We start from the raw sequence: 14,109 nt of genomic DNA, 5'->3' as shown, positions 1-14,109 counted from the left end.
ACAAAAATAAAATATTATTTAACAAAAAAAATCAAACAAAATAAAACAATAAAAAATAAAGGACTTTATAACAAAAAACTTACAAACTATTTAAACAAAAATCAAAGTATTTTTAAAACGTTTTAAAAAGATAAGATAAGACTTCTATAATATTGCTGATTCCTTGATCATTTCATACAAAATAAAAATTATAAAAATCATTTCATACTCATGAAAAGTTTTTCTCCTGAAGCTCGCCACAGTAATTTATAGTTCAATTTTGAGTATATAACATATTTTGTATCCATGCAATTGATTAATGTTTGGTTAAGGAAATATGATTTTTTTTTCATAAAAATCTAGTGATATCCTAACTAATCTCAAACATGCAACAAAAAATCGGTTTTATCAGCTTAATTCAAGCTAAATCCGAGCATAAACGTGATATTCGTAAACAAAAATTATGTTATTTTAATTATTGCAAAAAAAAATAATTTTAATACGGTTTTATGATTTTCTTTCTGAATAAATCTCATATATTCAAAAACTCGGTTAAACTTAATTTTAAAAATATTTAGTGATTTGCAACCTTCTCCAAAGTTGTTTCTTGCCTTATTTTGCACATTTTGATGAGTTGATGACACATGAAAAACATCATTTGACAAATTTCCAGAATAATTATTACAAAGATTAAAATAAATAATACAGGAATTTAGAACAAAAAACTTAATAAATAGATATCTCAGAAGTTTCTCGATGAAACATTTCGCTCTTAGAAGCATTGGAAAGCTGACAAAATTTCCTATAAGACACATTTGACAGTAATGATGACTATTTTTTCTTGAAATGTTTATTCTAGAAAACACGCCGTGCAAAAGTAATGAATCGATGGAAAAGAGATTCATCTCAAATTATTTCCAAGCAAAGGACTTTAGATAAGACAGTGAGCAAGAGAGCAACTCTCTCTTATTTACTTTTGTTCGGGACATAAAAAAGAGGAAAAAGAGAGTTGCTCTCTTACTCACTGTCTTATCCAAAGTGGCTTGGTAATAATTTGAGATGAATCTCTTTCCCATCGATTCAAATTTGAAGCACCATGCGTCTCCATCAAATCATCGTTTTGTTTAGGGACCATCCACAAACCACGTGGACACATTTTTGGAAATCTCAACCCCCCCCCCCCCCTCGTGGACAATTGTCCATACAAAAAAAATCTTTTTTGTATGGAGCGTGGACAATCGCCATACCCCCCCCCCCCCCAAATTGTCCACGTGGTTTATGGATGGTCCCTTACTACTATGTTTTCATACCATTCCAAATCCAATCCCACGTGGAAACAGTCACAGCCAAAGCTAAATGTCCCCCATGATTCGGGCTGGGTGGAATTGTTATGTTTGAAAATTTCACGGTCAAACCGCTTTCGAAAGTTGATTTCACTCTCTATAGAGCCGCACCAAACACAAAACAGACAAGGGCCCTGCGAGCGGGCGCGCGTTCTATGCTGCTACTAGTTATTGTACTAAAAACCTTCGACTTTGTCGTCGTCGCCGCCGGCCTAGTTGGTACGCACTATCTTTCTATCGCTGACTGGTGTGGTTAGGGGGAAGTTGCTTCAAGTGGTTTTTGAGGAGGGGAAAAGGGAGGTAGGACAAGGCCATCGACGCTGTCTCTCTCTCTCTCTAAGGGCGACCAAAAACACGACCGATAGTAGTGGTTTCGCGAGTATTGGTTGATAGCGCGAGTTTTAGTACAATGGTCAAATTGGAAAACAAACAACAAGCTGTATTGTCGGTAAACATCGTGGTATTTGTTTGTGCAAGTCAAGGCAGTTTGATTTTGTGGGAGTGGGAACTTGTTTAGTACAACGCTGCAATTTGGTTAAACTAGTAGATTTGGAAGAAATTTTCAACAATTGCGAAATCCAACATGGTCACGTTTTACTCCTTGAAGAAACTCATAAATCCTCATGGTTATGCGGCAGCAGAGATAATTAGAACAATCTCAACCTTTCTCTTATCTAGTTTTAGTACAGCAAACTCACAGCGGCACGTGAAGTGTCGCTGACAACTTTTTTGATAAAAAGAAATGGAACCAAATTTCGCAAGCTGTTTGCACTGTCGTATCCAAATCTTACGCGGTAATCACTGAGTAAATACACCGAATTAAACGTGGCTTGATAAGCTGGGGAGGTGTAAATTTCGGGAATTTCCAGAAGATTTTTTATTGTACTACTTTTGCTTACATTAGATTGCTGGAATGTGTTATGGCACACGGAGATGCGTCACTAAAAACATTGAACTGTCACTCTGCCATAAAAAAAAGTGTTCAAACCCTAAATTTTGTTTTTATAGTACAAGCAAGGTCAGCGCACTAAATGTTGCTATAAAAACACCATTATGGCAATTTGACAGCTTCGCTGGGAAACCCGCGGTTGCAGCGCCAAAAAAATGGCGCAAAGTAAAAGCCCGGTGAAATGAGTGCATCAAAAGTAAATCGCGAAAGCAAAACAACAACAATCCGCTCATGAAGTAATTAACATCGCGAAATTACCTCATATTCTGCGCCGCACAGTCAACGACCATCCATCAGTCAGGTAAACATTCCAACAAGCTACTGCCGACGACCGCCGCAGCCGATTGCGCGCACCTTTCATTAGTGTGAAATGTGGCCTAACCAGACGAGCTGGAAATTTTTAATAAAGAGATTGTTTATAAATAAACGGTGGCGCTGGGAAAATTGCTCAATTTGAGGGTGGGCTTCGCGATAAGCGATACCTGAACAGTTGCTATAAAAATTTTAAATTAATTTTACTACCGAAAGTTTAGACAACTGTCAATTTGTCAAGTTGCTATAAAGTTGCTCAAATGTCATTAACGATTCCGCCATTATGGCACTTTGACAGTTCAATTAAATTCCAACCTGTTCCCGTGCAACTTCCCACGAATCGCCTTTCAACAGCTAATTCCCTACAAAGTAAGTGGCAAATTCTCATGCCAAATCAGCTGAAAGTTCACTCCAAATCGGCTGGTGTGAGAACGGGTGAGTGACAGTCGAGAGACAGGACCGACTCTTGAAACTATTTTCCAACTACTTTTTTTTCTTCTTCATTGGCAAACACCGTCCAAGTGGAAACTGACGAAAAGAATTTGCCACGAGACAGAGAGAGAGAGGCGACCAAGACAGGGCAATCGACCTAAATTTCGTTTGAAATCGACTTGAAAACTAGTTGGAAAGAGATGGCAAGCATAAATATAGAATTGTGCGCTCCTCTTCTTCACTATTTTATAGCAGCAGTAACTAAAGCGTGTCTAATAATGTGGCGGCCTGCCGCCGCCACCGCCGATGATGATATACGGGCCCTGTGATGATGTGCTGATTTCTGAACTAGAATTTATTAGGTGGGTGTGGCGCCCCCTTGCGTGGATTGCTTTCCGATTTGACGTTCTGGCGAGGGGTGCGTTGAAAATGAAAATGAGATGTTGACAGATGTTGCGAAGAATTGGGAACGGGTAGCTGTCACTGTACCATAATGGGAGATGACAAGAGGTTCGATTATGGAACTTTGACAGCCCGTTGTTGTCTAGTTTTTATAGTAAAAGCATTCAAATCTTCCAAAATCTCACTAGAAGATTTGTTGTAGCATTCACCATTATAGCTACTTGACAGTTTATCAAAGCTCTTTCAAATGCAAGCAGATTTTGAATCGGCATGTGCCAGCTGATGAAAAATTTACAAATTATTCTCTATGTCATATTTTCTGAAATCTACACAATTACAAATGTTACGTTTAAAGCTGTCACTTTGCGTTAAAGATATTAAACAAAAGTCACCATTATGGCACTTTGACAGTTTAACGGTTTGTGAAAATTTCATTTAAAAAATCAAAACAAAGGAATTTTATAGCATCCGCCATTATGGCTCTCTGACAGTTCACAAATCTTGAAAAATTTCAGATTTCAAATCGACACGTGCCACCTGATGAAGGCCTTTCAGATCAACCTTCGCCGGATTACACGTGCCAAGGGATTTGTTTTCGCCGTCCAAATTTATCACAATGACTGGACAAATTCGACACAAGTGTCTTTCGAAAAACAAAAAAAAACGAAAGGGGGATTTTCGTCGAAACTTCTATTTGCAAAGCTGCCTTGAAGACGACGAAATTTGCCTGCCAATCTCGTTCAAACAGGATCGCGCTGTTTTGACAGGTGCGTCAATTTTTATAGCGCGTCTCAAAAATAAAAACACTTTCTCTACCTGTGCGTATGACGGGAACAAACACGGGGTTTGTGCGGAGGGACCTATCAAGGAAATACAACTGGTGGCACGATTGGCCAAACAATGACAGAGCGGAAAAAAATGGTGGCGCGTGGAAAATTACGCAATTTTTATTATCTTGAAGCCGTTTCGAGCACGGCCAGGACTCATCCAGGAAATCGTCGTAAAAAATGTCGCAATTCTTGCACGCACTTGTCCCCAGCGCACGCATGTCCTATCGAAAGTGGGTGATTGTTGCTTCTTTTGGATTGTTTACATAACATGGAATTTTTATGGCAGTTTGACAGGTTTGCAAATGTCCGTTTTGTTTGTCAACAAACAATTGCTATAAAACTTATCGTTTATCCGTCAAACAAATTGAGGTGAGAGTGCCCGTATCGAAAACACGTGTTTTCGCAACGCATTCCAGGGGCTTGGCAATCGCACGCGCCGCGTGCAGCGTTCGCAACCGGGTTGCGATTAATTACGCGTGTTGTACTCGGTCGACAACAAACAAGCAAACGTAAATAAACAAAACGGTCAGTTGTGCACGTTCCGGGTGACGTTTTTTTTTCGAAGGTCGCTTCCAAATCAATCGAGTTGCTCCGCGCTCGCAAGGTTGTCTTGGCATTCAACTGTCAAATTTAATTACAAGAGGGGTTTGTTCGCACAATCAAAAAACCATAACCTCAAAAGCGGACCCAACAATGGGTCGAAAAAGTCCATTTTCCCTCTAATAGTTTGCCATTAAACGAATTGACGCCGCCGCTGGGCGGCGGGAAAACCTCCGGTTCGAAGATTAACTGCCCATATCTAACGTAAAACGAGCAAAACTCGTTTGCACGACGAGCTGCGCTGACCGAAATTACATAACCTCTCTCGATCTTCTGAAACGTTCGCTGCTGCAATGTAGCGCTCGCGCTGTGAAGCGTTTTTCATGATCCAATTGTCATTCTTCCAAGCACTACGCCGAGCACTATAATAGGCTATAGAGCTGCGGACTGATGGCAGCACTCCCTCTCTCTCCCTTTCCCGGGACAGCTGGCAGCACTTGAATCTCGCGTAGATAGTCTTTTATTTGGTTATTGTCATCTCTCGAAACAATAAAACAAAAGATTTTACTATTATTGTTATTAGTGATACCTCTTTGCTGGGAGATGCTTCCCGCTCACTCGCACTCACTTGAGCGGCACTCAAACGAAAGAGAAAACGACATAACCTAGAACGTTGGGTTGATGCTGCACCGAGAGATGAGAACTATCACCGCACCCTTTTACGGTCCAATAGGTACGAATAATCGAAATTTTCCAGGCAAATTAGCCCCAATCCAATATGGCGGCGGGGGACGTGCGCTGGAATGTGGGATTAGCTACCTAGATTTGCGCAATTCAGCAGACTTTGTATCGAACCACGTTTGCTGATTGGTATCGGGTTGAACTAGATAGAGAATGTGCCATTTTGGGTCGAAATTGCATTGTTTAGGGGCGTCCAGATGGCTGCGTCTCCGTTGAAATGTGTAATATCGTTTTTCTGTCTAAATCATTATTGTTTGTCCATTTTAAGTCAACGATATGACTATAAAAGGGGATCTGGACAAAACTTATCGTTTATCTGTCAGATTTCATTGTATCGCTCTTCTGTCAAAATTAATTTAAGACAAAACTTATCGTTTATATGTCTTATTGGTATTCTTGTTTCTAACCTGTGTTTTTTTTTCTCGTCTAACTTGATCTTACTACAAAAAATGTGAAAGTGACAACGAAATCTGACTCATCGCGCCGCACAGCCCGATCACCTTCAGCGATGCCAAACGCTCCCATGTTTTGCGCTCTCATCAGAACAAATAAATCATAACGACGAATGGATGCACCCAGCATGGCTAACCTTGCGCATGATCCCTTGACAGTTAAACGATAAAAAATGCGCTGTGCGCGTCAGTTCACGTTCTCGAGAACCGTTCGGAAATTAATGTTGCCTGACACATCTGGCGTAGGCGCGCGGGGTTTGTGAGAGTGATTTCTCCAAGGACAACACACCCGTCCCGCGCCGCCATCTTGTTCGGTAGAGATCATAATAATAGTAATTGCACCTCTCTTTGGAGTGCCATCCAAGCAGGCTAAAGTCGTGCCGCAGCCGCTCGCTTTGATTGGCGCGGAAATTGACTCTTCCTGATGAAATAATTAGCTGGCAGCACTGCGTCAACTGACAGCTTCTTCTCGCAACGCCACGTGGGAAACATTGTGACACTTTGTGGGTCCATTGTGTGGGGTTGACACCTGATCCGATTGGAGGAGGACCCCCCTGTTTAGGAAACGTGATGTTTCCTACCTTTCCATTTTTGCTCGGGTTGAGATAAACTTTCAACCGCTCAACGTGACTCCAATTACGGACATCGCTGGCGCGTCAACGACGCCGATTAGAGCGACAAAACACGACCCCGCACAGAGAAATGTCCGAGCATCGGGCTCCACCTGCAGCAACCTGCTGTCAGAATATATTTGTTTTCCAATCAGCAATTTCCATCGCAAATCGATGTGCCTTACCTAACGACAATAATCCTAACCGGTTTCTTTTCTCTTCTTCCCGATTGCAGCGCCCCTACCGGAACCCAAACAGGAACGCTGGCAACACTGATCCGCAAACGTCAACATTCCCTTTTCGAAACCTTCCAGCCGTCCCAGCCCTAACCTCAGCGGTGACCGGTGGCGCCCTCAACATTCCTTCCCCCGTTTCCGACAGGGATTTCGATTCTCTTCTTTTTTTGACAGCTGGGACCGTACGCGAAACGCGACCGTGTAAATGCTTGGAGGTAATTATCTTCTCATGTACAGATTTTTTTAACCCTCGTAATTAGAACACTTGTTGCACACTCTCGTGAGCCGATCGGGTAATTTGCATCTCTCGGGATTGTTGTACGTAAGTCGGAGATCCGGTCCCCGGGATAAGGGGGTCCCGTGGGTAACAAAACGTCGCTATCTGGATTGATCTGGATTGGAATGTGGTCGGGAGGCAGTGATCTCGAATCCCTGACTGAATTTCGCTGCTTCAATATTATTATTATGGCAAACGATAAGTTTTGACAGCTCGCTTGAAGACCACTGCCAAGCATAGGTGAGAGGTGCTGACGTAATCGCGCTTTTCGATGGCATTCAGCATCTTACACATGTAAATGAATTCACTGCAATCGAATTGAGGCAAATCTCCGAGGCTGATTGCGGTAAGGCGCCAGTTGCCGACCAGCACGGTTCGTTATCTGGATAATTTGTTAATAACAGCTCGAGTTTGCATACAAATTGTGCTGCTTTTACGATTTATTGTTAAACTTATCGTTTTGCTGTCAGAACGCATCGCTTTCCCAGCCCTGCTAACTAATCGTTTTCGTGAATACTATGATAACATTCACTTTCAAGACTCATTATACAAATAAAAAAGCGAATCGAGTGACATTCCCTTCACCGGAACGACGCCGGAGATGTCGAGCGGAGATCGCTCGCTCGGAATTATTATTACGCTCGGTAAGATCAAGGTCAAGCGAGTAATAACTACAACCACAAACAAGCAGCTGTTACGTAACGCAAAATTGCATCTCTGGACTCGCTTCCTCCCCACGTCACATAACTCGGGAAGAAGGAAACGGGAAACGATAATTCGCTCCCTGTCGGCGCTGCGGCCAAAGTGAAAGGTAAACGATAAGTTTCCCCCTGATTGCAAAAGCTCGGGCCGCGACACGTGGGAAAGTGCCGGGAGCTGACGTCGCAGCGGTTTGTTGATGTTTTGCACACTTTGGAAAGTGTATAATGTGGGTTTTTGCTTGTTGCATTGTTTCGGTCTTTGTTTACATAACAAACATTTCCTCAATTTCCCGCGAGCGAGCGCGAGCTCGAGCAGGTCTTTGAAATTATGAGGGGTTTTACAAGAAGGGGGGAACGAAGAGGGTGGCAGGCAGAGATTTGCCAACACTTGCCGCTCTCGGAGATGAAAAAAGGCAAGATATAGAATTACTCATTTCCATTCACTTGCTCGGTGGTGGGGAAATTGCGGCTTGCGATGCCTTTTGCATCTAATTACTCATTCCTCGGGTGTGAATGCTGGTACTTGTTTGTACACCACCTTGCATGCAAGCAAGCTGGAATGGTGCGGAAAAGATTAGTTAAGTTATCGTGATTTGTCATCCGATTTGATTGATCAGATATCATGAAAATAAGTCTGCGTTTAAAAAAATATCGTTTTTAAAGCTTATTCAAAAATAGGTGTTCGTAATCTTATCGTCTTTTCTCAGAACTTATCGTTTTCCCGTCATTAGAACAAGTAATTTATACAATTTATTTTGAACGTTGCTACATCATCACAATTTATCCTATCGTTTATCTGTCAAACTGCGGAAAACCGCCTGTTTCAACAATTGGTTTGTTTGAGCAAAATTTGAATTTCAAATTAAAAAAAAACTTTACAGAAAAAGGTGCTTGTCAACTTATCGTTTTCCCATCAGAAGCATCATTTTCCGCAATTCTTGCGTCATTTAAACAACACACCAAGCGCTACAAATTTCACACGTTTCCCACCTCACCCCATCACCCATTAATCCTATCGTTTATCTGTCAAATTGTGGCAATTATTTCTGCTCGATTGGGCCGGGCAGGTTGCCCACAGCGCTAAATGGTGCTCATAAATCATGTCACCCGCGGCACATCCCCACATCTCGGAAGAGATTTCCCACGTTGTTAGAATTACCACCAGCCGCTGCACTTAATTAGCTCGATAGGAAACTAATAATTTGTACTGATTTATTGGAGGTACAGCCGAGGCGACGTGCAATTGCTTTTTAATGGTCGTTAGACATTCTTTTTTCCATCTCGACTCTAGATTATGTAAATCAGAGTGGAAGAAAAATTTCAATTAAATCCGCTTACAATCAGTCGTAAAGGCAAACTTATCGTTTTACTAAAACCTACAAAGTGTTACATTGTACTAGGTCGGCATGCCTCAGCTTGGTCACGCGAGTACTTTTCACCTTATTTGGCGCTCATCACTTGAAATGAAACTCAAAGAAGCAACAACAACAAAGGTTAGCCTCAAAGAAAATTGGGAAACTCATTTCCCAAAACGAACAAAGTCGATGATTGACTGACTGACGGATTAGAGACAGTTTGCACCGGCAGACATTCCGTCACGCAAGGTGTTTGGAAGAGTCAAGATTTTTTTGCTTGGAAAGGGAAGAATTCAATCTTACCTTTCAACAGTTTAAGTTTGAAGAAGAAAACGAGTCAAGGATAAGTTGGTTGTGTTGAAAACGAATAAAATGATCGTGTGTCTGTCATTTTTAAAGCCTTAGTTTGTCAAAGACGGAATTAAAATAAAGTGATCGTTTTTTTTCAAATAAACTTGCAATGTCATTTATTCAAAACATTCACATTTTTGAAATTAATCCTTCAACATACCCCTAAAACAAGTTTTATCGTTTATCCGTCAAACCCAGTCTGGACGTTGTCTGCGTAGCCAACTGAAACGGATACCACCGCGCTCCAGACAACCGTGGAAAGCAAACCGCTTCTTCGCATAATTTTGCAATGCTTCCCTCTACTTCCACTTCTTCAAAGAATGCCTGCAACGGGGGAAAGGGTCGAATCGAGAACACAAATTCTCGAAAGAGAAGAGAAATTAAAAAGCAAAACGATCCAGACGGCGAAAGGGAACGCGCAAAAAAACGTCAGACATGCAAAAAATCTGTAGAGAAAACGGAGAAATGATGAATTCAGAAATTTATTTCGTTCTTTGTGCGGATTTTTTCCCTTTTTTATCGCTCGCGAATTTGAATTAGAACGAGTTAGAAAGAAAGAAGGAAAGAAGTTTCTCGCGCAGCGAGAATACCAAATGAGACAAAAGGCAGGGAACGGCCAAGTTGGCGACCAAACAGGTAGCCTTCGTGGTTCGTTCGTGTGTCTCGGGAATCATTTTCGCCAAGACCGAAAACCGGTTTCGCATGAAAGTAAAAGTAGAGAAGAAAGAAGGAGCTGGTTCTGCGGCGAGATCGGCGCGTTTTTTTTTGCTGTCGTAACCTTGGCGAAGACCGATGTGGGAACCCGCCGAGAATCCCGACATCTTTGTTCGATTGCTCCAAATGAGGTATTTCTTCCGAGAACCGGGCCCAGGTTGGGATTCAATTTCGATAATTGATTCTCGGAAGGATGGGTGACCGCAGCGAGAACGCTGGGATGGATTAGTCATGCGCGCTGACAGGAAAACGATAATTTTTGACAGTTGAACGATATTAATAATTTTGAAGGTTTCGAGCCGCAAGGCGACCTAATTTCGTCACGACGTGCTTTTCATAACTTATAATTATTGAAAGGTCCGTCACATAATCCGCTGGGCTTAGCCGAAATCCATTGTTTAATTTTTATCGTTTTTCGGTAACGTGATAGCGGCTACCCTTTTTCGGAGAGCCCCGGTTCGACTGGCGGCCCTGGGGAAGAAATGACACCGGTGAAGGTGAAATACGAAACAAACATTAATTATGTAATTTCTGTTCCACCACTACGATCGCAGCTCTCGCTGCGGTCATTTGTATGGGCGCGTAAGCGTTGCCTGCCTTTTGTTGTTGACTTTTTGTGTTTCGCGACTTGTCGTCGTGATTGTCATTCCAAGCGAGAAACCTAGCCCATCCACACTGCATGGCGAGGTAACACATGGATTGACCCTGAAATTTTTCGTGTGGCGTTCGCTTTGGAGGTTTTCATTGATGCGTTTCGACGGGAGGTTGCGGTCGTCGCCGCGGGGAACAAACATCGGTGATACGAGAAATGTGTGTGATTGGATTTCATAACGAGCTCACCTGACCGAAAAGATCTGTTTTGGGACGTGCCCGGGCGCGAAATTGGACTTTTATCGTTTAAACGTCAAATTTGGGTAGGCCGGGCACGTTGATCGTTTCGCTGACACTTTAGTCTCACTTTATTGGAATAAATCACCAAGGATATCAAATTTCCATAACTTATCGTTTTCCTGTCACTGCAAGTCCGACGTCGAACCAATCAGTTCGACACCGCCCACACTGGGACTCGATCACCCTTTCGCTGACACGTGCAGCAACCGGTAATAAGCCATGTTCGCGAATGCCCCGCGGGGGTACCTCTCAAATGCCAGACCAGTTCTCGTTCCGACCGAGCGATATCGTTTGATTACATCTAGGCGATAGATCGCTGACGCCATCGCAGCACCGGTAGGTCTTCAATCTGTATTAGAATACTGGATTTGCGAGATAAAAAAAATTATCGTTTTTCTGTCATAGTTGTTTTTTTATCAAAACATCGTTTTTCAGTAAAAAAAAATGTGGAAAAAGCTTAGACAAGTGTTCTCCGCCAACATTTTTTGTTTTTATATTTAAAAAAGTTTTTTTAGCATAAAGCTTGAATTACGTCACTCAAATTAATCGAAAGTAGCAAAAACCACCTCCCAGCGCACCAAGAATGCAGTTAGGCAAGATTGTTTTCCCAGTACCCGCTGAAAAAATAAATAAATCTGGCATCAAATCAATTTGCGCAAAACGAGATGCCCTGTTGCCGCATCGTCGTCGGTTATAATTTTTATCCCTTTTTTTTGCATACTTGCATTCTAATCGCTCTCGGCCAGTACGAGCGGGTTTTGTGGGAAAAAAGAAAGGGAAAACAATCCGGCCGATTGTGGATGTGTGATTTGAGCGTGTGTGTTTGCGCGCGCACACGTTTAGAATCGGGCAGCTGTTGCGCGAAATTCTCACCCGCCATTTTTAACCCCTGCAGTAAAAAAGAAATGGGGGAAAATGCCTTTTCCCTGGCGTCATCATCATTATTTAGCTTGAACTACGCTGTATTTAGTGATGGGGATTACGAAATAGATGCAACATTGATTTTCTTAAACGTTTTGAGTTGATCACGCTAATTTTTCAAACTTATCGTTTTTATCGTTTTTTTCTAAAACTGTTCTAAGGTCAACCAAACTGATCGTTTTTCCGTCAAATGACATTCCCATTATGAAAACGATATTCCTAACCTCAAAACGTACCACGGACGGCAGCCCGTGAAGGAAGAGAGGTGGGAAACTTGCTATGCAAATTTATGTAACGATGCAAGATCGCACAGATTGTCAGGTGGCAGTCCCTCCGGCTGCCCGACTATTTCGCGATAGATGGCGCAATCTGGAATCTCTGGCTCTGGATGGGAAAGGGAAACAATATGGCAAAAAATGGCGCTCGCCCGGTAATTTCGCTGATTCTGTGAAGGGAATTAATTGGAATTTGCATACATTATCGGCGAGAATTATTTTCATAGAAAAATCTCATACGCGAGAGTGAGATTAGACGCCGGATTCCAGGATCAACGAAAAGTCAAAACAAGTTTGTTGTGATGAAATAAATCATTCGCCCTCCAACGTCAAAGGGGTGTAATCTGGACCTGAAACCCAGCATTTTCGCCCGTATTTTCTTGCAAATTTTATTCAAAGCACAAATATGGAACTCACACCGAGCTACCCCTGCTCACGACTTATATAAGCGCTAAGCTTAGCGGTGGACACGTGTTCTGAGCTGCACCTTAATCCACCCACCCACACTGGTGATTCAAATGTGCGATCCCCCGTAGGGTAAGGTAGCGCAATGTTGACCTTTTGTGGAGTTTTTGCCGGCAGTAATTGGCGGCATTAGGTTCAATTTTTAAGTCATTACCCTTTTTCAGTCGATCAACCCCCGTTCGGGGCGAGATCTACCTGTCCGGCAGCAGCAATCTTTTGAGAGGACAGAGATTTGTTTTCCTGGGTTGTATTTTTTTTTTCTTCCCAATTTGGAAAGGCTGTTGAGCGGTGGAAATTCCCAAAGGAAATTGGTTGTGGGCAGTGAACATGAGCTTGCTTGGGAAAAGGTGATGCGCGTTTTGTGAATCGCTTTTTGCGTTGTTGAATTGTTTGAAGAATTAATTGCTCAACGTATTTTAAACTTTTATCAAATCGTAAAAGGCAAAAGGCTGGCACTTTCTGGAGTATTTTCTAAAGGTACTTCTTATAAGCTAACTTTATCAAATATTTTCGATATTTTTTGTTTGTTTTTACTTTTTTTATATAAACCATTAGCTCTTGAGTCGTTGGGGCAAGTTAGGACAATGTACAAATTAATGCATACTAGTTTTGACATAAAAAGTACCGAATATTAGTTCAATCCACGGGCAAAGTTGACCTCAGAAAAAAACTTTTTTTTAAACAGCGGCAAGTCACATAAGACATCAAGTTCATGAAATTCTAATTATTCTATTTTTTAACAGCCTTGCTTTTTTCCTTTTTCAATGCTTTTTAGAGGTTCGAATTAGGTTGAAAACTGTTTTTGTTTGGGTGTTCGACTGTTTGCTAACTTTAATTTAGGTTTTTTTTCATGAGCTTTTAAGGGAGTTTTAATTTTTTTAGATTTTCAATGATTTTTTTGTAATACACTAAACAATGTTTTTTACGCAACATGCTATAACTTTCAAACTTGAATGTTATAACAATGTATGTGAAATAACCGGACATTTGCATGAATAAATATTTACATTTTCCGACCGATACCGATCTTTATTTGGTAGGTTATAATTTCCTGACTATTTTTTTGTTGGGTTTGATAAAAAATATATTAATTTACTTAAATGTCTGAAGAACATGTTTACTTTTGTGGATCGACGAAATTTTAAATAATTTTGGGAAATTAACAGTTAAATAAAAATGACATCTCAAATAAAGAAAGTTGTTTGCAGAACCGTCAACCGGTATGCATTTTGCTTTATTTGAGCAATTCCAGCTCAACTCAGGATTTTTTCTAGTACTTTTGTACTCGACCCTCTCCGATTTCAATGAAACTTTGTAGACATGTTATCCAAG

The 14,109-nt window shown here is 41.5% G+C and overlaps 1 protein-coding gene across 6 annotated transcripts in view; it reads left to right on the top strand.

Moving 5' to 3' along the window:
- The window catches only part of LOC120418141 (transcription factor Ken 2), a 94,513-nt gene that overhangs the window by 37,863 nt on the left and 42,541 nt on the right, over positions 1-14,109 (top strand). For 4 of the 6 annotated variants that reach the window (XM_039580436.2, XM_039580435.2, XM_039580434.2 and 1 more), the window contains exon 3: positions 6,827-7,042. The exons of the other annotated variants lie outside the window; for them this stretch is intronic. In XM_039580436.2, coding sequence (XP_039436370.1) covers positions 7,033-7,042 — 10 coding nt within the window. In that variant the 5' untranslated portion in view covers positions 6,827-7,032. The remainder of the gene's footprint in view (positions 1-6,826; positions 7,043-14,109) is intronic. 6 annotated transcript variants of the gene reach the window in all.

The sequence above is a fragment of the Culex pipiens genome, chromosome 2 (genome assembly GCF_016801865.2).
Source record: "Culex pipiens pallens isolate TS chromosome 2, TS_CPP_V2, whole genome shotgun sequence".
Taxonomy (NCBI): Eukaryota; Metazoa; Arthropoda; class Insecta; order Diptera; family Culicidae; genus Culex; species Culex pipiens.
Note: the sequence above shows the minus strand (reverse complement) of the source record. Positions and strands in the feature narration are given on the sequence as shown.